The sequence below is a fragment of the Trachurus trachurus genome (genome assembly GCF_905171665.1).
Source record: "Trachurus trachurus genome assembly, chromosome: 9".
Taxonomy (NCBI): Eukaryota; Metazoa; Chordata; class Actinopteri; order Carangiformes; family Carangidae; genus Trachurus; species Trachurus trachurus.
Window position 1 is genome coordinate 13,907,803 of NC_139895.1, and position 22,439 is coordinate 13,930,241.

At 39.7% G+C, this 22,439-nt stretch overlaps 1 protein-coding gene across 1 annotated transcript; it reads right to left on the reverse strand.

Annotated features, from left to right (window-relative positions):
- Positions 1 to 1,213: 1,213 nt before the first annotated feature.
- On the reverse strand, positions 1,214 to 17,388 carry tars1 (threonyl-tRNA synthetase 1). Its single transcript, XM_083979669.1, has 19 exons — positions 17,202 to 17,388; positions 16,124 to 16,201; positions 15,578 to 15,768; positions 14,508 to 14,631; positions 13,451 to 13,575; positions 12,590 to 12,707; positions 12,392 to 12,456; positions 11,878 to 11,956; positions 11,488 to 11,634; positions 10,666 to 10,764; positions 9,268 to 9,434; positions 8,333 to 8,495; positions 6,865 to 7,002; positions 5,205 to 5,282; positions 5,020 to 5,120; positions 4,605 to 4,709; positions 3,548 to 3,620; positions 1,954 to 2,068; positions 1,214 to 1,831 (listed from the first exon to the last, which is right to left on the reverse strand). Exons 1-19 carry the CDS (start codon positions 17,259 to 17,261, stop codon positions 1,683 to 1,685), a joined length of 2,175 nt encoding a protein of 724 aa, XP_083835795.1. The 5' UTR covers positions 17,262 to 17,388; the 3' UTR covers positions 1,214 to 1,682.
- Positions 17,389 to 22,439: the final 5,051 nt, after the last annotated feature.

Consider the following 22,439-nt stretch of genomic DNA (forward strand, 5'->3'; position numbering starts at 1 on the left):
GTCTCAGGGAGTTTCCAAATGTTAAACCTGTTAAGTGCTTTATGAATACTAAACCTGAGTGAGCAAAGAGTGACTGAATAAATGCATCAGTTAAAGCCACAGCAAAAGACACATTTTAGTTCTTTCACCATATTTGTGGTGTGTTTTCCTCCTGTAAAGTCCATTGGCCATTAATCAGTGCAAGGCCACTTCTTCCAGCTGTTTAACTACTGAAACACACCACTGCTCTCATCATTTGGCTGTCCCAGCTGCGTCAGTGTATTATACAGATATAGCACCCACTTGTGGTCGGATTAGTCATTATAATTTAAAGTGAGAGATGGGTTCTTGATGTGTAGATTGTATGTATACTATACATCATCAAACACTGGAATTAAATCACAAATTGTATTATAGTTTCGCTTCATTTGGGCAAAAATAATGAGAGCAAATGAACAACAACCAAATAAATGCATTGGATGTGAATAACTTAAGCTTATATGGCATTGTTATATTGCTTTTACCTGTGTGATCTGTATTTTGCAACCAGGTACTAAAAACAGAGAAACAGATTCAGTCTGAAAAACACTTAGAAGAAAGTAGAATAAAAATGAGAAATGCCACTCATGCTTTAGTGTAATGGAGCTGGCAGCACAAGTAACTCCTCGCTGAGCTCACTGAGCTTGTAATAATGAGAGGCATCAGGTGTTTACCCTCCAGTACATCAACGATTTCCATCCCAGGTGATGACGCACTAGAGGAGGAAGGTGATAAGGATCCACTCCAACCAGACTAATTCACCTCTCTGATGCTCATCTTGCCAATTCCACCACTCCCTTGTGGAAAATTGGATGTTCTTAGTCTTGAACTATCTAATAATTTTTAGAATAACTTTGGGCTGAATATGGAGAATCCTGAACTGGTGAAGTCAATTTTGACTTTAAAATAACTCCCTTTGATAAGTAATGGGCTGTTAAAGAAGTCGTTTTATGGTACAATTTAAAATATATTGACTCTTCTGTCAGCTGCCAATGTTCTACTTCATTGTTGTGTATACTTACTAATAATCATTTTCTCTCCAGACAACTATTGGACAGCCTTGTTTACAAAGGGATAATTAAGAAGATACAACTCTGCAGTGAGAATTTGTTGCTGAAATTTCCCCAGTAGCAGAAAAATGTGAGTCTTATCTTGTTTTTTACCAAAAAAAAGCAGGACATGCACATTCAGAATAGACTGTTTAATTATCAAAATTGTAAGTCATGTACAATTCCCTGAAGAAATTATGAACGATACAAACCATTGGTATAAACCATTTCCCCTCAGATTGTTTTGAAAGAGAAGTTGTATGGTACAGTTTATTCAATGGTGAAGAAGAGGTGTTCTGTGAAGCTGTTCAGAGACCTAATCCCATGAAGAACAGATGGGATATTGACAGTTACACTTCAATATATGATGTACAGCAACTATGAGATTTAATGACTGACAACATAGAGACACAGTAACGAGGAAACAGAGGACACCAGGGGAAAATACATAATTGTCAAATCAGAGAAAAATTGATTTCTTACAGACTAGAAGACCAGGCAGTGACGTGAAATGAGTTTTATCTCTCGTCAAATAACTGTTTTTAACCACGTGACCCTTTTAAAAAAAAGTTGCCAGATTCAAGGTCGAGCTGATGGCGACGGGTCTGGGAAAGCTCAGAATTCCTCTTCGGCGTTCCGACTCTTGCAGGACTTGAGCTGCTTCAGCCGGTCGATGCACGCCTCCACACTGCGCTCACCGTGAACTTTGTTATCCCGGGTGCGTACGTTCACAGTGTTGCTCGTCTTCTCTTTCTCTCCCACCACTGTTCCGGCGAGGCAGGCGTGCAAAGAGGACAAAAGAAATCAATATCTAGATGGACAGCGAGGAACCGATAAAGGAAGGAAATGGCAGACAGAGGAGTGAAAGGAAGTGCGTTGTACTGACCGAGGATGAAGTTGTACTGGGCCAGCTGTGCATTTCTGATCTTTTTGTTCAAAGTGCAGCCGGGGTCGAGATCCACGTCGGTCATGAAGCCGCCGCTGTGGAAATCTTGCTTGACCTGACACATTAAAAAGAGAAAGAGTTAAAAATAAATGTGTTATTACAATTATTCTAACAGATTCCTTCAAATTCTACATTTAACCATTTAGTGCTGGATTAGTGCATCACTACATTTTAGCTACTTGTTTGTGTAATTCATGTTTTCACCAGAACTTGAAACCAACAACATCCTTAAATGCTCAACTCCTCTGAAAACGTATATTAAACCCCATATGTGACAAAAACAAACATGAAATCCTCATATTCAAGATTTGACAAATATATATCAAAGAAGATCCGAATCATTGACAACTAAATGTTCTGTTGACTTATCATTGCAGTCTTAAGCACAATAAATGATCAAATGATTTAGTTCTTAAGCACAATAAATGATCAAATGATTTAAGTTCCATACATCAACCTGACTTAATGTAACTATACAATAAAGGCTTAACATTTAAGTGGCGCTCACTTTTGGTTTCTTTTGTTACATAATTGCCTGATCACAATTATTTAGCATCATCGTTAAAATCGTTTCCATTCATCTGTATGAAAACGGCTGGATGAAACTAACTGAAATGTCACATTTCCATCACTATTTCCTTGTTGTTTTCCACCATTTGAGGTTTGAACGGTGCTCTTCATCATGTTGCGCCCCCTTGTTCTTCTTCTGGTTTGCCACGTTCTATTTATCTCGAGGCGCTTAATTGCTAATATTCGACAGCCGCATTTCAATGAGCATCTATCAAGGATTTAGTTGCAAATCCTAAAGTCAAACAGAAATGCAGTTTTTATTCATACGATCCAGTGTTAAATGCCATTAAATGGCTCTTCTTCTTCATAAGGTGAAAGAGAACTAAGAACTAAGGTGAAAGTGGCATGATATGATCCGAAAAGACAAGTAAATCATTAATCGCAATTACTCGTCAACTACAATTTCATGGTTGCGACAACCCCAGTTTTACCTGTAAGCAGCAGCTACTTTGGTAGCTTGAATATGAAAGTCTCATCCATTATGCCTTTTTCCCCAATTAGACCTTTTTCTATTTTAGCGATGTTGCCACCTTCCAAGATCTCAGCAATTACTTTTGTACAAAGTTATAAATAATAGCGCCAGTGATCTGAACTGTGAAAATAAAACCAAAGTTTTAATGAACTATAGTTCCCCTACTAAAACATTCAGAAATATGAGCTTCAGGGCGGTGGGAGTGTTTTATACAGTTTTGTTCAGCCATCCGAATCAAGTTCTATATATTTTAAAGGATATTTCAACACGGCACATAACGGCACAATAAAACAACGACATCACACCAGCGCATGATTCTCGGCTGTGACAATGTGCCTCGGTGGTAAAACACTGATGTCGTAGAAGTAAAGCTACTTCAGAATCAGCTGAGTGTTAAATTAAAGTGCCTGCGATAGCTTCAGGGCTCTTTCCGTACTGTCGCTGTCTCTGAAGTGTGAACATGTACTCCAGCGCGCTGAGGTCAGTGCTTACCTTCTGAGCGTACTCCTCGCAGGTTGGTCCCACAGGTACAACCATGACTTGACGAGGAGAGAGCCACAGAGGCCTGAAATAAAAACAGGACAGATTTGCATTTAGGTGGTTGGTTAGCCGGAAAAGCAGCCTGGACACAATCTGTGCAAATATTTACAGCCCGACAGAGCTGTGGCGCTTCTATTTATAACCCATAACTCTGGAAATCCATCAGCGCTGTTAAACAACTGCAGCAAAGATGCCACAAAAGCCAATACTTAAGCACCAAGTCGATGCCAAAAATCTGAAAATGTGACTGTACTCATTTCTCTACAGTACTAGAGATCTTCAGGGATCGACAAAGGCAGGATAATAACTGTACAAGTTATCAAACTCAGGCACAGTAAACAATGAGGATGCAGCAACAGGTGCACTGACTTTTTAAATGGATATTTTCACACCATAGGGAATAGGGAAGCACAATAACTATTGGTACAGATTATCATCTGCCAGATATTGGCCAATAATTATCAGCAAAATACACAGGTTAATCAGATAATTACAGTTTTTGCAGATTACTAGAGGCAATTACAGTATAATTAGCCACCATTGCCTTGATTTTTCAAATTTTCAGTCCGTTTGCCCCCAAATTTGGTTACAAAATAATAATAAATGTTGATTTTTTAAAAGTCATAACTGTTATTTTTGTTGTGATTACACTAGTGATGTCGGTTATATTATTGTGTTAAGTCAGAGGCAGAGCTATAATGTTAAATTCATCATTTACTCACTACATCTTAACCTTTCTTAACCTTAGGTGTGTATATGAATGAACTATTAAAAATTTTATCGGTTACTGGTATCAGCATCAGTTATGAGAAGCAGAAAAGTTATCGATATCAGTATTGATGGAAAAAAACAGTTATTGTGCATCCCTAATAGGGAAGCCACCTTTCACTGGCGTCATTGTTGGTGTTATGACGTCCCTTACATACAATAAAACAAAACTATTCATGTTCGGTGTTCGGAGTTCAGGTTCTACTTGACAAATTTACTAATTTAAAACCTGTGTACAAACCATTTGCCTCCGTAGTTTTCAGTCAGAATAGCAATCATCCTCTCTACTGATCCCAGGATGGCTCTGTGGATGATCACTGGCCTCTTCTTGTCATCACCATCATGGCTGCAAAACATTTGAAGGTTTGAAGAAAAAAGAAAAAAACATTAGGAATTCATAGAAAACAAGAAATACACAAGGGAAACAACAGTGTTCATCTGGAGAAATTTGCATATTTTCATCATTTACGATTTACTTTTTTTTCCTTCCCAAGACAGAGGCTGATTAAAATACAGGTTTTACAGCTATAATCAGATTTCTTTACATGAATCTTCTGTATTTGATTATGATAATTGTACTACAAAATATCCAACTATATAACAAGCATCTTCTGTCTGCCTGGTAAAAAAAAATAAAAAGAAACATAAAGAGTTACCTGACAAAGGAGAGATTAAAGCGGATCGGGAGCTGGAAATCAAGCTGAATTGTGGCACATTGATGGTACCGACCGATGGCGTCTTTGATCTGTATGTCGATCTGCACACAAAGGAGACGTGATCAGCGGCAGCCCTCCTGCTGTTTCACAGTCTAACTACATCATTAGTGCGGCGCACAGCTCACCTTTGGTCCGTAGAAAGCGCCGTCACCTGGGTTGAGAATCCATTTCTCACCGAACTCGTTCAAGCTGTTCTCCAGTTGCTGTTAAAAAAGAAGAAAAAAAAAACAATTACTGCTTTTGTTGCGATATCTGCGGCTGACCAACAAGTAAACAGTGGTGTCGAGCAGAGCTGTATATTTAGACCTGACATTTTCTTCATCTGGAACTAATCACTGAACTGAGAAATGTTAACGTCTCAATAATATTTTATGGTTGCTTGTGGGAGTTAATGAGGTGAGGGAAACATGCAGCAAGTTCTGTTCCAGCGACGATGCCAAGTTTACAAGTTACTTTTCTGTATATGTAATTTTCCACCTTTGTACATTCAAACATTAATCATAGAAAGTCAGTAGTGAATTTGGAGAATGTTTCCCCCAGAGAAAATTGTCCTAATAGGTCAAGCAAAACAGCTGTACAACTCGTGAGCCATTATAATGTTTTCTTCCATTTGTTTTTTTCCCCCCTGTATTCTGCAAACTGTGACTGACTGTTAATTAAAGAAATACAGAGAAGTGCACCATCGTTAACACATGCCGTCAGTAAGAAGCAACACAATCTCCATACTGCAGTTTTAGCACTCTCTGGCCTCTTGTGTTCTTCAGCAACAAACTAATTAGCTACTGAAACCACTTGATTGAATGTTCATGAAATAAGTGGTAAAAATAAAATAAAAACTTCTACTGTCATCAATAATCAGTTCCTCTTCCAAAGACCGCACTTAAAAAACAGCTATAAATTCAAAACCAGAGGAGAAAAACAGAGACAGTGATGAGGGGTAAGCTCTCACTAAAGTGTCATTTATTCAAGTATGAATGCGAGTGCAGCTTCTGGTGATTTGTCGCAGCCCGAGACTAAATAAAAATCTTTCTAGAGGGTCATGGGTGAGGGAAATGGAGCATTTGGTGTTGACAAACAGAGGGTGCATTTTGAAGCAAAAGCTACAACATTTTGACACTAAGCAGCCTGCAGCAGATTAAGATGGCAAAACCCACTTGGCGTAGCTGTGACATATGGCTGAGGACAGCAAGCCATAAAAAAAATTAAGTATTCTGCAAGACAAAAAGTTTCAGGCAGTGTAGAAAATCAAGAGTGGCAAAGTGCACTGAAGAGATCGTATTTCACTGGTGAAATAAAACGCAACATGCCGCATCTCTGTCAGCACATTTTTATCCATTCAGAGCTTGTTTGAGGTGTATTGACAGTGTTTCATCAGAAATCAAAAGTCATTGTCATTCAGTTTAACTCACTCTTGTTTTTACTTTGTTAAAGCTAATTCTAACAGATTCCCTGCTCTTTCCCTGAGCAAATTAGATCAGAACCCGTTGATGCAAAATGTAGCAGGAGAACCTGATTTGACACTGATTGCAGCGATTTAGTTTCTCCAGGGAAGTCGTTTTTCTGCTTGAGAATTGATGGGAGTTCAACAGAATAAAACCCATTAAAATATAAATGTTCTCTGGGTCTAACAAATCTCACTTTTCCATTTTGCTGTCTAAGGAGTGGCTCTGTAATTTCCATCTTGATAACATCACATATCAGCGTCTGAACTCTCCGGTGACACTTTTGTGTGAAAGTTGTTCACATTTTCAATTATGTGAGAAAAACAAGAGGCTTTCTGATTACCTTCTCTGCCTGTTCCCACACCTCCGGGTCCCCGAGGAACTTCTCCGGCCTTGTGGAGAGGTTCAGTTTGAACGTGAAGCCAAACACCTCATACACAGTCCGCAGGAAGTCCAGGCAGCCCTTGATCTCTTCCTCGATCTAGGATCAAAAACAAAAAATAAGAATTTCTATCATCCATCTGGACATGGCTGCGAGTTTCATTTCTGGCGTAACGTCTGATTTCATCTCTGCTGGGTCCGGTATAACAAGATTTTATGACGCAATCAAAGTGATCTGACTGGAGACATTTAATCATAATGTAGTTGTCATATATTGCTACTGAGTCCCTGTGGGAGTCTTTGAGATCACATGTGATGCAAGTTTTGAGAAAGCATTTGTTGGATGTGAAAAAGGGATATACAAGAAGAACGGAAAAGAAATGACTTTCCTTTGATGAGGTAAGTCTCTCCTAAGAAACACTTTTTAATATTTGTAGGCCACCATCTGGAATCACTGATTATAAATTTAATGGTGGCTATAAGATAAAAAAAGAGAACATACCCTCTGCAGTCTACTTTAAGTTTGCTTGGATTTTGTGAATAATAAAAAGGACTAGGGGACTTTGAGAAGAGCTGTTCAGCGGCTGCAGTGACAGAGAAAAAATTAAAACTGAAACATGTTGAGCACAAAGCACGAAGCAAATAATTAATTAACCATCCAATCCACCGTTATTACTGATAAAGAGAAGACAAAAAAATCCTCTCTGCAAGTTGCTGTGCATTTGAACAAACCAATTAAGAAATCTCGTCCGTCCATTAAAGTGCATCAGTATTAGCACGGCACCTCGGCGGTGGAAGGACTTGACATGTAAGTTGCTACATTAGGCTGCAGCGGCTCATGAGCTGCTCTCGCTTTATCTGAGAATGTGACCGGCCATCCGCCGACACCATTACCTGCATTTACTCAATAAACCTTCCCAGCAGGACAGTGAAAGCAGCCCAGTGGTGAAAGCTTTGTGTACATTAAACAGGTATAAATGATTCTGCACAGGAAGCTTCAACTCTTTTTTTTTGTCTTAAAGCTGTTTAACTTGCTTTCAAGTGGTTTGTATCATTTTTATTGATCTAAATAAAAAAGTGGAAACATTTATCAGGCATGCTGCCAGGGAAATAAATAAAATCTTGCCAAAATACTGGATAAGAGTCCATTCAGCAGCATCACAGATACTGTCTTTTTTATTCCACTCATTCTTGTTCCCTGTATAAAACCTCTAATCTACTACACTGTATACCCACAACGCCATTGCAACTGCTAACGCTTCGGTGAGAGGCTAATGTAGCCTCCAGTCACTGGCCTGCAGCAGAAATGAGGAGAGAGTTCAACAGAGGTCTGGTCAGCTCAATTTGCTGCTCCCGTCAAACTCGTATGTCGGCGATGTATGTTTTGTGAGCTTGGCAGAGTTACGTCGATGCGTCAGCGCTGGCCTCACCTGGTCCATGGAGCAGAAGATGTGAGCGTCGTCCTGCTGGAAGCGGCGCACGCGAGTGAGGCCGGTCAGCGCTCCCGACAGCTCGTTCCTGTGCAGGACGCCAAAGTCAGCCATGCGGATGGGCAACTCCCTCCAGGAGCGTGGCCGGTGATCAAACATCAGACTGGCACCAAACAGACAAACAAGCACAATGTAAAAAAAAAGAAAAAAAAGGAAAACATAGATACAATTGCAAACTTTAACCTACACTTATCACAATAGTCGAAAAAACTCCATTATCTCAATACCACCGATTCAACTGATATTCATCGCTTTAACAAGACATGTTTTCACAATCCATTTCAGTGCGATCACCAGAGGGGCTGCCCATGTGGACGGCACAAAGATTGGGAACAGTGAAAAAGGAGATAAAAGATTTGAATACAAAGAGCTGCAGTCTGGCTCTTTACACTGCAATGCAGCATTCGGCAGTAAATTGAACTGGGTCATTCAACAACTGAAAACATGGCAAGAGCATCAGTCCATTACAAGCTGAGCTGAACTGGATGACAAACTACTGTAGCAGTGAAATATGAAGCTATTTCACAAAGACTGAGTCGACTGCTGATAACGAAAGGCTTCAGCAAACTCTTATAGAGCTATTCAGGTGTGGCAAAACATTATTTAATGGTTGTCCTTACTTGCCAAAGAACTATGTTTGAGGCTTTCTATGTGGAATAATAAACTAAAAGGTTAAAACATTTTGTATTGTGACAACTGTACAACCGCCTCGCTGATTACAAACACAAGCCAGGGAGAAAAATCTGTTAAACACCAGAGCTAAACTCAATACATCAGTAATGTGCTTTTCCTTCCACTCTATTTTCACGTTCCTTGCTAAAAATTAAAACTTTCAGTTTCATACAAGTCCGACTGTGAGAGAAAGGAGGCCTCACCAGTGTCCAGGGCAGTTCATTGGCTTGAGAGCGAAGGTCTCCTTTTCGGCCTCGAAGGAAAACATGTTCTCACTGTAGTGCTGCCAGTGGCCAGAGGTCTGCCACAGTTTGCTGTTGTAGATGTTGGGTGTCACGACCTCCTGGAAACCCCTCTTCCTGTACTCGCTCTGCCAAAGTTAAGAGCAATGTTTTCCCATAAAGAACATTTCACTTTTAAAAAAGACTGTTTTGACTTGCATCAGAGAACTCGGCTTCATTTTGGCAGAAAACAACCATTTCTGTCAACGTCAGGGGACTCGCTGTTGAATTGCATATATCCTCTAAAATATAATGTATGTAACTCTGCAGGCAAAAGGCTGGGATTTTAAAAAGCGAACTACCTCGATGAATGTTTCATCCTTCTGCTCCATTAATTCTCCAGTTTGTTTACACTATAAAAAGGGATCTGGGGAAAACTAATAGGTTCTTTATTGCACTTTGGGTTTGTCTGTTTCATTTTCTATCATATTTAAAATTCAAAACAGACAGCCGATAGCGACAATAAAGTAAACTAAGGTAATTTATTTAAAATCCTGACAGTCATAGATGCTACAATTTGGATGTTTGAGGTGTTTTGTTGCTTGTACAGGCAGAGCATTTTTTAAACAGATCTCATTATGCTAAATCTCCTCAGTCAGAAATCTATTTTACCACATTAAAGTGAAATTACATCCAATGTGCGCTGCTTTGTGACTACACTGAACAACAAGAAAGTGAATGCTTTAAATCATGTTGATGTCTAAGGCTTTTTTGTAACAGAGAGAGAGCAACACTGTCAATCATGTCTGCTTTACATGTTTCAATTTACTCCACATAAATGGCTATGAATAATAAGTTTGTGTTCAAAGGTTGGCTTCACACTGAGTTAGGTTTTTCTATTACCTGGCAAAAAATGAGAAACGTTGTATGGAGCACACACACCCATTAGATGTGCGCTTTTATTTATTGTACAACATTATCTATTGTTCGATATAAGGCTGTAATTTATTGTTTTGAATGCACGAGTTAATGTTATATAGTTAATTTGTTTTAACCTGTGGAAATATTTTATATGCCAAGCCTCTGAGACTTGATTTGTCAGCCCTAACTTTATCATTTCCAAAACCAGGACATAAAAAACTCTATCATCAACATATTGTTGAATCTATAAAAGAATATTGTGCTTAAAGTGGTTTTAAATTGCAGCAATATATCTTGTGGATACATAAAACTGTTGTTCTTGTTGTTGTTGTTGCTGCTAAGGCCAACTAAAGGAAGAAATCGGTTCTCTTATCTACCAACTTCCTTCCTAGCAACATCTGTCCTCTTGTGTGTCTTAGGTTTAGAGTGAGATCACAGCAATTATGACAGCAGACTTACTCTGATGAACTCAATCAGGCTGTTGTAGATGAAGGCCCCCTTTGGCAGGAAGAAGCAGCTCCCTGGACTCAAATCATGGAAGAAGAACAGGTCCTGCTCCTGAATTTAAAAAAATGAAAGAAAAAAAAAGGTGTTGCTGAAAGGAGCCACGACTCAGGAAAAACCGGTTTCAATGTAAAGTAATGTAGCAGTAGCCTAATAAAGTCACAACCTGTTTTTCCACACCTGTGATTGTTTTGACTGAATGGCACATAAAAAATAACACACCCTTAACTGTCATGCAGATTTCCATACATCGTAACAAGCCGTTCCTTACAGTATATTAACAAGCTTCATACTGAATGCAGTTTTATGGCATGGGATAATTTTGCCATCGCAGGTTATGGGGAATTTTTCTATCATGTTATCATCAGTTTCTTCTTTCTACATTACACAGCAAATAGGTGACACTTTCTAAAGAGATTGTCTTTGACATTTAAAAAAAACAAACATCAAAAAGCTTTCTTCCTGTAGAATAATTGTTCTTTAGCAAGAAGTGCTTTTTATACTGCTGCAAATGCACAAGTTACCATTTTCAGACTTTGGCTTTGGAAATCTTGTTTGTTAAGAAGGTGTGATTTGGTTTGGTGCATCAGTCACACATCAAATCCAATCCTGACTCTTATCACTTCAGAAGTTTCCCTTCCTGTATTTCATAACTTGTGCAACTCTGCAGCTTCACAAACCGTAACTAACCTTTGTAAGAATAAAATCTTTTGGAGACCGTTTTAAAATTCTCTTTTTTTCCTCTAACCGTCAGCCTCTTCACATTTCGGTACATACCCGGCCCAGTTTGCGGTGATCTCTGTTCTTGGCTTCCTCCTGAAACTTCTCCCATTCTTTGAGCATTTTGGGGTCAGGGAAGGAGATCCCGTAGATCCTCTGGAGGGTTTCCATGTCCGCCTTACCCTCCCAGTATGTAGATGAATTCTAGCACACCACACACAGGGAGTACGTTAGCTTTCATCATTCTTTTGGGTGCATCAAATCCCTTGAGAATAAAATATAAGGTAGCTCTAGGAATGAGGACATTCATGGTTGCTGCAAGACATCTAGGGTGCAGAAAAGAGCGCTTGAAATCCAATCTAGTTTCAGCAATATTGAATCTACCTCCATACTTCAACAACTGTGCTTTTCTGTAAGAAATGTACAGCTGAAAATGAAAAAACTCACCTTGTGGATCTTAAGTGCCTTGATTTTCCCAGTGTGTCTCACATGGGGCCCCCGACACAAGTCAATTAAGGGACCACACCTGAAATTGCAAGCTGCATATTTTAGAAAAATGCCGTATACCAGACTGTTTATAAAATGTCTTTTGTTGTCAATACCATCTTTTAAAAGGCAGTTACACATATCTCTTCCCATTCTTAATAAAAGGAGAGAACTATTTCTTTAAACAACATGGCTGAGTTTAACTAATGTTACTCACGTGGGAATAAATAGTTTATTTATTTGGAACTATTTTCAGCTGCGTATTTGGTGCAATAATGAGGATTTCTGGCAGCAGCAAGATGGTGTGTGTGGCACAGGCTCAAAATAAACTGCAGCGCCTGAGTTCATCGTAATGAAGGAACATGTCACCCAATGCTAGTGCCATGCGGTGTGGCTTATTTGTGTCTTTAAATGGGATTTTTTGACAATAAGTCATTCTGAGAATAACTACAACATTTACAAGAACCGTCCTCACCTGTAAACTGTGGTGGTGGGAGTGGTGACCTTCTCGTTCAGAATGCGGCATTTAAACTTGTTGTACTGTAAAGGACAAGAGATGCTTTAAAAAGTTACGGCACCTGTGCGGTGCTCCTCATACCTTATTTTTGAATGGACGTGTGTGTGTGTGTGTGTGTGTCTGTGTGTGTTTGTGTGTATGAGTACTTCAAAGTACCTTGAACATTTCCAACAAAGTCTCCTTCTTTATCTCCAGCCTCTCGAAGGGCTGCTTCTCCTTGATGATTTTCTTGCACAAGTTTTCCAAACCGGGAAAGTCATTGCTCGATACACCCCTGTCCGACACGTCAAGAGATAAACAAAAACAGTCAACAATGACGTTCTCGCCTAGAAGCCTGAATTAATATGCAAACTGTCTCTATTTGCAAAATTTAGTCTGCAAGAGTTTCCAGAGGGCATAAAGGATTTGACCAGACCTTTTTTCCCACCAATGTAATTCTTTGACTTCAATAAACTGATAACCTCTGCCAAGCATGGGCAAATACTTTAAAGTCCTTGGCTTTAGGGCTTGAGCAATGTCAAAATATCCTTGCAAAAAAACAGTCTCTAAGAATGCCATTAGCATAAAATGACTTCATTAAAGAGGTTGTAGAATTAATTAGATGGCGCTCCTCACACTCTCCTGCAGCCTGAAGCAGGGAGAAATGCATCTGTTTCAGGGAAAGGTCAAGTGAAAAAGTTGTTTACGAGGAAGAAGTGCTCACATTTCTGAGGGCATCTCAACACACTGTCAAAGCGCCACTGAAGTAATCTTCAGTTCTGTGGGTTTTTTTTTTTACAGATATCTTTCAATATCCATCTCGAAAAGCATGTCATTTCAAATCCACACCCAGGAAAAAATCCAGCTTGACAGCATTAGTGTCATTACAATCCACCTGTTTTGTGCTTGCTACCTGTTCAGACACTGAGAGTAACTGACAGCCGCTGAGCCTTGAAATGCACAACAAAATAACACTGACAGCTGCCTAACACTGCTAATTATACAGAAAAATATCAACCCCAAGCCTCAGCAACTCACTCGTTCTCCTCCAGGAACATGTCGTAGTAAAAGCCGCTCTCGATGGGGGGACCGTAGCACAGGCAGCCTCCATACACCTTCTCCATGGCTTCACCCAAGATGTGGGCGCTGGAGTGCCAATAAACCTACACAATGTACAAACAATAGTACCCAATTAGCAAAACAGAAGTCAAGTCAATACATTTATTGTGTTTAAGAAATATTGACTGTGCCAGAAAATCAAGTTTCTTGTCACTGTTAATGTCTGTGATTGAGTGTGAGCAGCAGATTTGTTGAAGCCTTTGGGAAGATGCAAACCACACGAGCAGTGTACAGCGTAACACACACACAATAAAGGGATGTACAACAAAATATGCTAAATCCTTTTTTGTTTTTTTTTAAAGGACAATTGTCGCTATCTTATTAGAGAGACCAGTTGCTGTCACTTTAACGACAACACATGATTGCCCACAATTGTTTATACTCTCACATCTCCATTTGTGGCTCAGACCACAGAGCTTTGTGGTTTGTTATTATTGATTGTAAACCGCTCATTTATATCTTTAACCTTGGATGCTCAGGTACACGGCCCTAACTGAATATACACAGGACTGAACAAATTCTTCAATATGATGTGCAGAAAAAAAATACTAATTCATATTTTCACCTCAGAGAATAAAGTGTATATTCTTCCTATAATTCGTAGAATTGGTGAAGAAAAGATCATGGTCATCATCATTCTGAATTCTCAACTGAGGTTTTAAGATGCAAAATGTGAAAAAATGTAATGTAATTTCTTCTGCTTCTTCTTCAAGGAATGCACTCATACATACATGAACCAATAAAAAGAAATTAAAAGAAAAAAAAAATCTCCATAGACATTCCCAAATTGAGCCATAAAACAGAGCATTGTCAGTTCAGTGATGAGAAAAGCAAACTATGAACCCAGAGAGGCGGAGGTGTTTAAGATGAACTGGCTGTACCTCCCTCTCCTCAACTAACCCATACAAAGGGTGAAAAAAAAAAGAAATTACATTTTTTCATACAGTGTTTTAGACCAGGGCTGAAGTGTACTTACAGCTTGAGCTTCCTCGTCATCAAACTTGAGCAACTGCAGGCTGCAGTCATCCTCCAGAGGTCTGTCGAGGTCCCACACACCGTTGTTCACTTTGGCAATCACTGTGTTGTCAGCGAGGCCTTGACTGAACAAAAGAAATAAAACATATTCCATCAATGTTATGTTTATTACATATCCCATATATCAAAAGGACATAAATATTAAATACAACCCAACAATATGATATCATTAAAATGGCCAATAAGTAATATATATTGATGTACTTCCCAGCCTCCACACACACCGTCGAGGTTTTGTGTGCTACCAGGATCTAATCATGTGACCCAGTGTCAACAAAAGCTGTATTGTAAGGTGCAGTTTGGCTCCTCCGACAAGGTGTGTGTTGGTTTGAGATAAAGCTCACACACTACAGCGCCTTTTCTCTTTAGCTTTCCACCCATGCCTCCGAAAACTAAAATATAAAACCGTCCAATTATCTTGGTAATGGGAATTTTAGGACCTAACACCAGACGTATGGATCACTGAAGGTTAAACACACCGGCGGCCATATAAAGAAACTCCAGAGGGATCCAAGTCATATAGAGCGCAGAGCCGGCCTCCACTCTCACAGTGATGGTGATGGAGCTCCTGACATTTCCTCAAGCTTTCCACTGTGGTTTCTGCGCAGTCTGTTATGTGCCCAGAGGATATCAACATGTAATCTCTGTTACACACTCTTAGCACGTATTCTATACTACACCATGATGGATGGGAGCTCAATTTCAGTCTTTACCAAACCACAGTTCCCTCTTCTTTAAACGCTAATGAGGTTTTTTTTTTTATGTATGTCCTTGTCTTCACCAAACAGCAAAAGGTTGGCGGGTGTCATTTTCAATTATTGTTTTCATAATCTTGGTGTTGTGAAGTCTTTTGAAACTGTAACAACGATTACAGGCTGTACAAATACATTTGACAGCTAATCTTTGAAAATTAAATTCCTGAATCATCCTTGAGGCTCTTTTGTGCCACATGGAAGTGTGACACCGCATTAAATAGGAAACAATTACATCTAGTCCCATCATCACACCGACCTGATTCCACAGGCCACCTGGTACGGTGTTGTCTTCCAGGACTCGGCCTCCACCACCTTTCCGTCGGGCAGGGTCACCTTGATGGCTCGGCTATCCTTCGCAGCCCTCTCTGCCAACAGAGCCTCGTGCTCGGCTTTCAGCTTGTTGTACAAAGACAGACGCTCATCGATGTACTGAGGTGGCGGGGACAGCTGAACAAAAACAATAAAAAAATCACACATTACACACATTACACTGGCTGAACCCAAAATACAACTTATGGCACCAGACACCAAAAGTATCTTGGAAAAGTCTTTGTTAAGTCCTCCTGGTGTTTAATTGGTGGCATTTAGACATAAGAAGCCTATGCAGTGTTTACCAGACTAATTTGTGGTTGGACATCGCAACAGTCATGAATGGAAACAAATGTAGAGTATTAGAGGACAGCTATTAGATGTGCAAGAATGCAACAACAAATCAACGTTAATACTCGACAGCTGTTCTTGCAAAACAAGTCTACAAATAACATGGACACTATACTTTCAGACAATTGATTTAGCAACTCACCTCAGTCTTGCCTCCTGAGTCTCCAGCTCCACCTTTAGCCTTCTTCTTTCCTCCTTCTTTACCACTTTCAGTTCCCCCCTTTCCAAATAATATTACAAAAAAATCACATGATTAGGTTAGCTGAGTTTCTCCCAACAATAAACCTGAAGAAGTACATATTTAGTATGAAGCTAGTGTGAAGACATAACCCAGTCTTTACACAGTGTTAGCAAGGCACACACACCTACTGTACACAAGGCTTCATATAACAATGGTAACATACAGAACAGCTATTATCATTAACAAGGACACTCCAACTCTATATAGACACAATATATATAGATTAAGATGAACTTTATTATACTCAAAGAGGAACACAGACTCAGTTTGGAGCTGACAGTATCTTTAAAGCGCTCAGCAAATAAACAGACGATTCACAACATGATTCAACATGATCAACATACACCCTGTAGTACAATGCAACAAGCATATTTCTTATGACCGATTGGAAGAAGTGTTGTTGGAAAAAACCAGTAAGTGATCCAATAAGGACTTATAAATGTCTCCCCCACCTGACAGCTACAACCATCAGAGTTATTATTAGAAATTTGAAGAAGCACAAATCAGTTTTTAAGAGTAACCAACATATGCTTTAAAATCAGCCACCTGCAGTTTACCGAATGAATTAGACATTATAAGTGCTTCTTTACAAAGTCTAAAAATTGATCATTTGTGTGTGCAGACCTGCCGACGAGCCCTTAAAAGTTAAATTATCAGATTTTTGTATTGAGTTTCCTCTCTGAAAGCTACATTGATAAGCTAGCCGGCTGGAAATAATTACCTGCACGATTACAATGTGGTACTATCCATCACCCCACTTTAATAGAATAAAGAAAACAGGACTAATGCTTCTTCTGTCATCTTATTAAAAAGGGAGTATTAAAACCAACACAGCCTTAGATTGATACAAGTTAGATAGCCGTAATGTTAGCAGCACATTGCCGGGTGGCTAAATGACAGCATGAACCTGACACAAGCGGCTAACTGCTAACTGCTACCAAGTTGTACCCAAACGTCAAGAAAGTAGAGAAAGACTCACCTTTTTCCCCGCGTCCACCTTCAGTTCACTCATTTTATCCACCACAGTCTGGTCAGCCATCGCCTGTGGAAAGCTACCGCACTGTTGGATAGGATAACTTGGGTAAAAAAGTCGTGAAGAAATGTGCACAGTCTGCTAGCAAAGTAAGTAAGGGTGCCGGGTGAGGACCGGTGGTGGTGGTGACGTATCCCGGATATTGCGATTCTGATGCAACATTGCCGTAGGAGGCGTAGCTTCATATGACAGAGGACAACATCAGCTTTTGGGCTATGTTCACTCAGCTGCTGAACTTTTTTTTTTTTAAGTGCAACATTTTACATCCTCAAATATGCAAAATAATACTCACTAATAAGATCTAAACTTGTTTCAAAAATAATGATTATTAGATTAGATTGCTAACCATTTCCATGCCTGTCCTGAGGGATCCCTCCCTCCCTTGTTGCTCACACTGAGGTTTCTCAAGTTTTTCCCTGTTAAGAAGGTTTTCCTGGGAGTTTTTCCTCAGTCAATGTGAGGGTCTAAGGGTAGTGGATGTTGTATTTTCTTTGTAGGCTACTATATGCATTTCCTGTGCTATTGTAGCCTATATTTTTGCTGTTTTTTTTTTGTTTTTTTTTTGCCTGTAAGGTGACCTTGGGTGTTGAGAAAGGCACCAACAAATACAATTTTTTGTTATTATTATTATCATGATTATTGGATTAGATAAAAAAAAACATTATTGTCTGTTTGTCACAGAAAATCATCTTTGGCGTGGCTCAGAAGAACACATTAGAAGAAAACAGACATTCTTCAGACATAATAAAACCAGGCGTGCCGCGTGAGGCGTTCATAGAAAATAAAGGAAAACAAAGGCATACTGCATACAGATTAAAGTGCTGACAAAGTGATTAGTGGTTTGGTGCATTTTAATTGTTCAGGTTGATCTGGTTTATTGGACTGCTATCAATGGGAAGTTTTTGTATGCCTTTAAAATCTATTTATTTCTTAATTTTCGAGTGATGATCTGCACCAGATTTCGCAGAATTTTGTACCACTGCAGGAGATTATGAACTATCATGGTCTTTGAGAGAGAAAGAACCCCAAAAAAATAGGTTTGAGACCCAAACACTTTTGATCGGTTTTAATCTTGCTGAAGCCCAAGGCAGAGTATAGTGTTATTCCAGCACAGAAGCGCTGTATGAATCGATCATTTTCATGATTCATGTCTAATAATGATTCTTTAATAACTGCAGGGCATGGATGTTATAACCAATGACTGTTTAGTGGGTTTAGAAACAGACCACATGACTCAGGTGAGAAGGTTAAATTGGATTTATTGTGAAGGGAACTGGGGCAGAACAGGTAGAGGTGAAGGCTAGGAGATGAATGGGAGGTATAGGTAAAGGTGATGAGTGTCAGAGCAGTGATTCCTTTGATGGAGGAAAGCTGGTCTGGAGAATAGGAGCAGGTAGGCTATATCAGCAGACTGGAGGGGTATGATTCAGGAGCTGCACAGGAGATATGAGGTTAACAACCTGGCAGTGAGTGACCGGAGAAGCGCGGTTTATAGGCTGCTGCTGCTGCAGAGCTGATGAGATAATGAGGAGCAGGTGCCCCGGCTGATGCAATCAGCAGGAGTGGAGCAGGTGAGGAGCAGAGAGCATCACCACATCACCACGCCCATTCAGACAAAAACAAGCACAAACCAACAAAGACGAGAGAGACAAAGGAAACACAAGGGGAGGGGAGAACAGGAGAAACACAAGGATAATAGGAAAAAAATTAAGCCTTGGCCAGGGCTCTGCCAGTGAAATAACAGAAAGTAGCCCAACTACTGTAACAGCTAAAAATAAAATAAAGAAAAATGTTCTGTTTACTATCTTTGAAAATCTGCAGATATTCACTTGTAAGAAGCTGGTACCAATTAATTTTTGTTTAGAAGTGACTTATGCATTCAATGAGTCATCTAAATCGATGATGTTCACTTTTTTACCAGGCAGTAATTGAATAATTAATTAATTATTTCAGCTTGAGTGTACTGGTTGGTTTCTGGGCGCCTGAGGAAATAATAAAAGTGCAACACAAAGTTGGGTTCAGTTTGAGGCTAGCAAAGGATTTTCGCCTACGGGCTCCCTGGGAGGTTGATTCAGCAATAAATAACCACCACTAAAGGAAACATAGAAGAATAAAAGTCATTAAAAAATGGAAATGGAAACTAGATTTTAGAAATACTGAGGTCAAAAGGGCACATCTCCCCAGTTCAGTACCAACAACATTTCCTTATTGTAAAATAAAAGATAAACTCTTAGTCTGGCAATTCATTACCTTAAACGAAGGTCTACAGTAGCCTAAGTTGTATTTCAATACCTTACCCACACAGCCAGGATTGTAGCAGACAAACTAATTATTTGCTGTTTATTTATTTCATTAGCCTAACACAGTGTAGCTAATATAAATAGTGAATGTTTAAACACTGTTATAATTTCCAACAGAGTAAAGGTGTCTACAGCTGCTCATCATCACCCGAGAATAAAAAGCTCCACAAGACTTCAGTTCAAGCAGCAAACACACACGTCTCCATCAGAAAATATCTTCCACGGTCGTCTCTGCAATCATGACAGAGTTTCCGCTGCGTGTAAGGAAAGAGAACCAGCAGGTGACTTTTGGTCATGTTGGCTGCTGACTGTTTGGTTATGTTTTTATTTATTTATTTGTCTTTTTTAACACACCTACTGACAGCAGGGTTATGCTTTAATTTGAGCCATGTGTGCTCACCGCTCAAGCTGGGTATTTTATTTTACTGTTTAACACACTTTCAACCAGAGATGTGGTTTAAATTAGTGAAATCGCCTGCTGCTGCTGCGAACCAAACCTGCATACACTCAGTGCTCAGTGGCACGTTTTAGGAGAGTTTGATTAGTTTCTGAAGAAGAATAAAATGGGCACTGTGATTTCCTTTTCATCTTAATTCTGTTTAAAAAGTACAAAACAACAAAGAACAAAACTAAAAGTCATCTAATGTGAGTCAAAACAGTATTGTATTTATTGAAAACGAAATGACCGAGTTGCTCGATCTTCTCATTTAGGCTATTTAGGCTGTCTGATGTGTGTTTTTCCATACGCCACCGCCCACCCATCTTCCCTTGAGGCCAACAGCTACAGTGTTGTCAGTCAAGTCTTTTTTTTGTGGCAATTGTGGCAGAGCTACTTTTGAATACAGGGTTTGTTTGTGATTTGTGGAAGAAGTGGCTCGCAATGAGTCTAAAAATACTGCGAGTAAACGGAGGAGGTCTCGATGCCCACTGTTCTGCCACCAGCAGTTTTCAGTCGAACATTCTGTTGCTAGTGGCAACCACTATTGGCAAAGTTCCATGGCAGTTACAGACAACAGTTTTAAATGGACCAATGGCGGTGGTGGCAGTGTTCCAGAGTTAACTCTGCCTAATTAGTATGCAAAAGAATCACTGTGATTCATTGTAGCTAATCAAATCTACTAATCATTTGTGATTAGTAGATTTGTTTTTTGATGCGATTAGTTGAATGCTAACAAGGCCCATGAACTAGGTGTTTAAAGAGGAACTGTGCAGTATTTTTAGCTTACAGTATCTATGCTACATTTTTACCTTAAAGCAGAAGTAAGTGATATATTTGTGTTAATATAAGTCTTAAATAGTTATATCTTCCGACAGCAATCACGTACATAGAGTGTTTGGTCTGAAACACGGGTCTGTCAGTCACTCTGCTCTGCTCTGAGCCGAGGAGAAAACATTTCTCGTATCCTACAGTTTTTATCCAATGAGGAGAGAGAACGGCATGCAGGGCTGTGTGTGCAGCCAAGGGACGCCGTGAATGTGGTGACGTAGGGACGAGGACTGTTATGGTGCGTTCAAGGCAGCCCGTAACTCGTGTTTTTCCGACCTGTGAAGTCATACCAGTTCGATCTGGTACGAGTTCACGGGTCGGAAGTTACGAGTGGCCGTTATAGTGACTTTCACAGGTAAAACAGGTCGGAAAAACACGAGTGGGTTGCCTGGAACGCTACAAAGTCGTAAGTTGTGACTTGAAGCTGTAATTTACGGTTTCAAAAGCCTGCCTGGAACGCAGCATTAGCCAAAACGACCGGATCACTTACTTCTGCTTTAATTAAACAACTTGTTACAGGTATAATGGAGGCTCTCTCCCTTCCATGTAACGTCTCTTGGTCGAAAACCAACCTTGCAAGATAAGCGCCGCGGCCCTGGTGTCCCAGCACTCGTCTCTGTGCACTGCAACACAAACGTGCCCCCATAACCTGTCATCTCTTGTTTATGACACATAAGACTACACAAATAGGCTATACACCTCGTAACATATACAGTAACGTCATGTAGGCTACTGCTCTTTTGATTGCCTTATTGCCAGCTTCGTTGTAAACAAATGCACATGGCCAGGAGGAGGGTTAGCAAAACAGTGGAAAAAGCAACCAGACTTGCATACAGTAGTTCCTCCTTAAGTTTCAGGTGTTGCGATATGAACTGTAATTATGAGCAATTATATTTATTTATTTTTAGATATTGTGGATATAAGCTAATATCTATGATAATATCTCACTCTTGTCTACAGTTTAGTCGATTAACTGCTATAAATAAGCAATAAAAGCAGACATGTTAGCAACAAAGCCAACCACTTTGGAATAGGCCTAATGTGTGACCCCTCTCAACAGTGTTTTTGTACCTTGCTGTGTAACATCAATTTGTTGAAATCATTTTCCTGTAGGCCATCTAGTTTTGACAAATAGGTTTTGGAAATGATCATGAAGGCATGATAAAAGAGGACTTTATACACAAATCTAAAACTTGTGTGGGGGCGATCGGGTTATGTCACCAGTTTTTTTTTTTTTATTGCTCACATTTTCTTTTGTTATGCAAGTCTCACAAGAGTTTCACCTCCTTGTTGCTTTTAATTGATTTTTAAAGCCTCATTATGAACAACATATTCATCATGAAGTGCTGGTATGTTCAGAATCAGATGAGCAACTAATCTACACACATAATTTACACACACAATGAATGCATAATCAAAATAACAAAGAACAGTTTAGGCTTGCCGCTGATTAGGATCGCATTGCTGATTGCTCCTCTTACCGAGGGGGCACCTGAGGTTAGCCTTGTGGTATGTCTGAGGTTATGTTTGTTATTTTCCCTGTGTGTGTTGGTTGAAGGCGCCAGACCTCAGACAACGTGTGCATTTCAATTATACTTCAACAGCGGCTTTAAACTT

What these genes read in the sequence shown, in the direction of transcription:
- tars1 (XM_083979669.1), bottom strand. Translation starts at nt 17,261, where the DNA reads ATGGCTGACCAGACTGTGGTGGATAAAATGAGTGAACTGAAGGTGGAC. An exon ending in GCCTGATTGAGTTCATCAGA is followed by an intron (nt 9,435 to 10,665) that starts GTAAGTCTGCTG and finishes TAACTTTGGCAG; the next exon opens with AGCGAGTACAGGAAGAGGGG. An exon ending in TTTAATCTCTCCTTTGTCAG is followed by an intron (nt 4,710 to 5,019) that starts GTAACTCTTTAT and finishes AATGTTTTGCAG; the next exon opens with CCATGATGGTGATGACAAGA.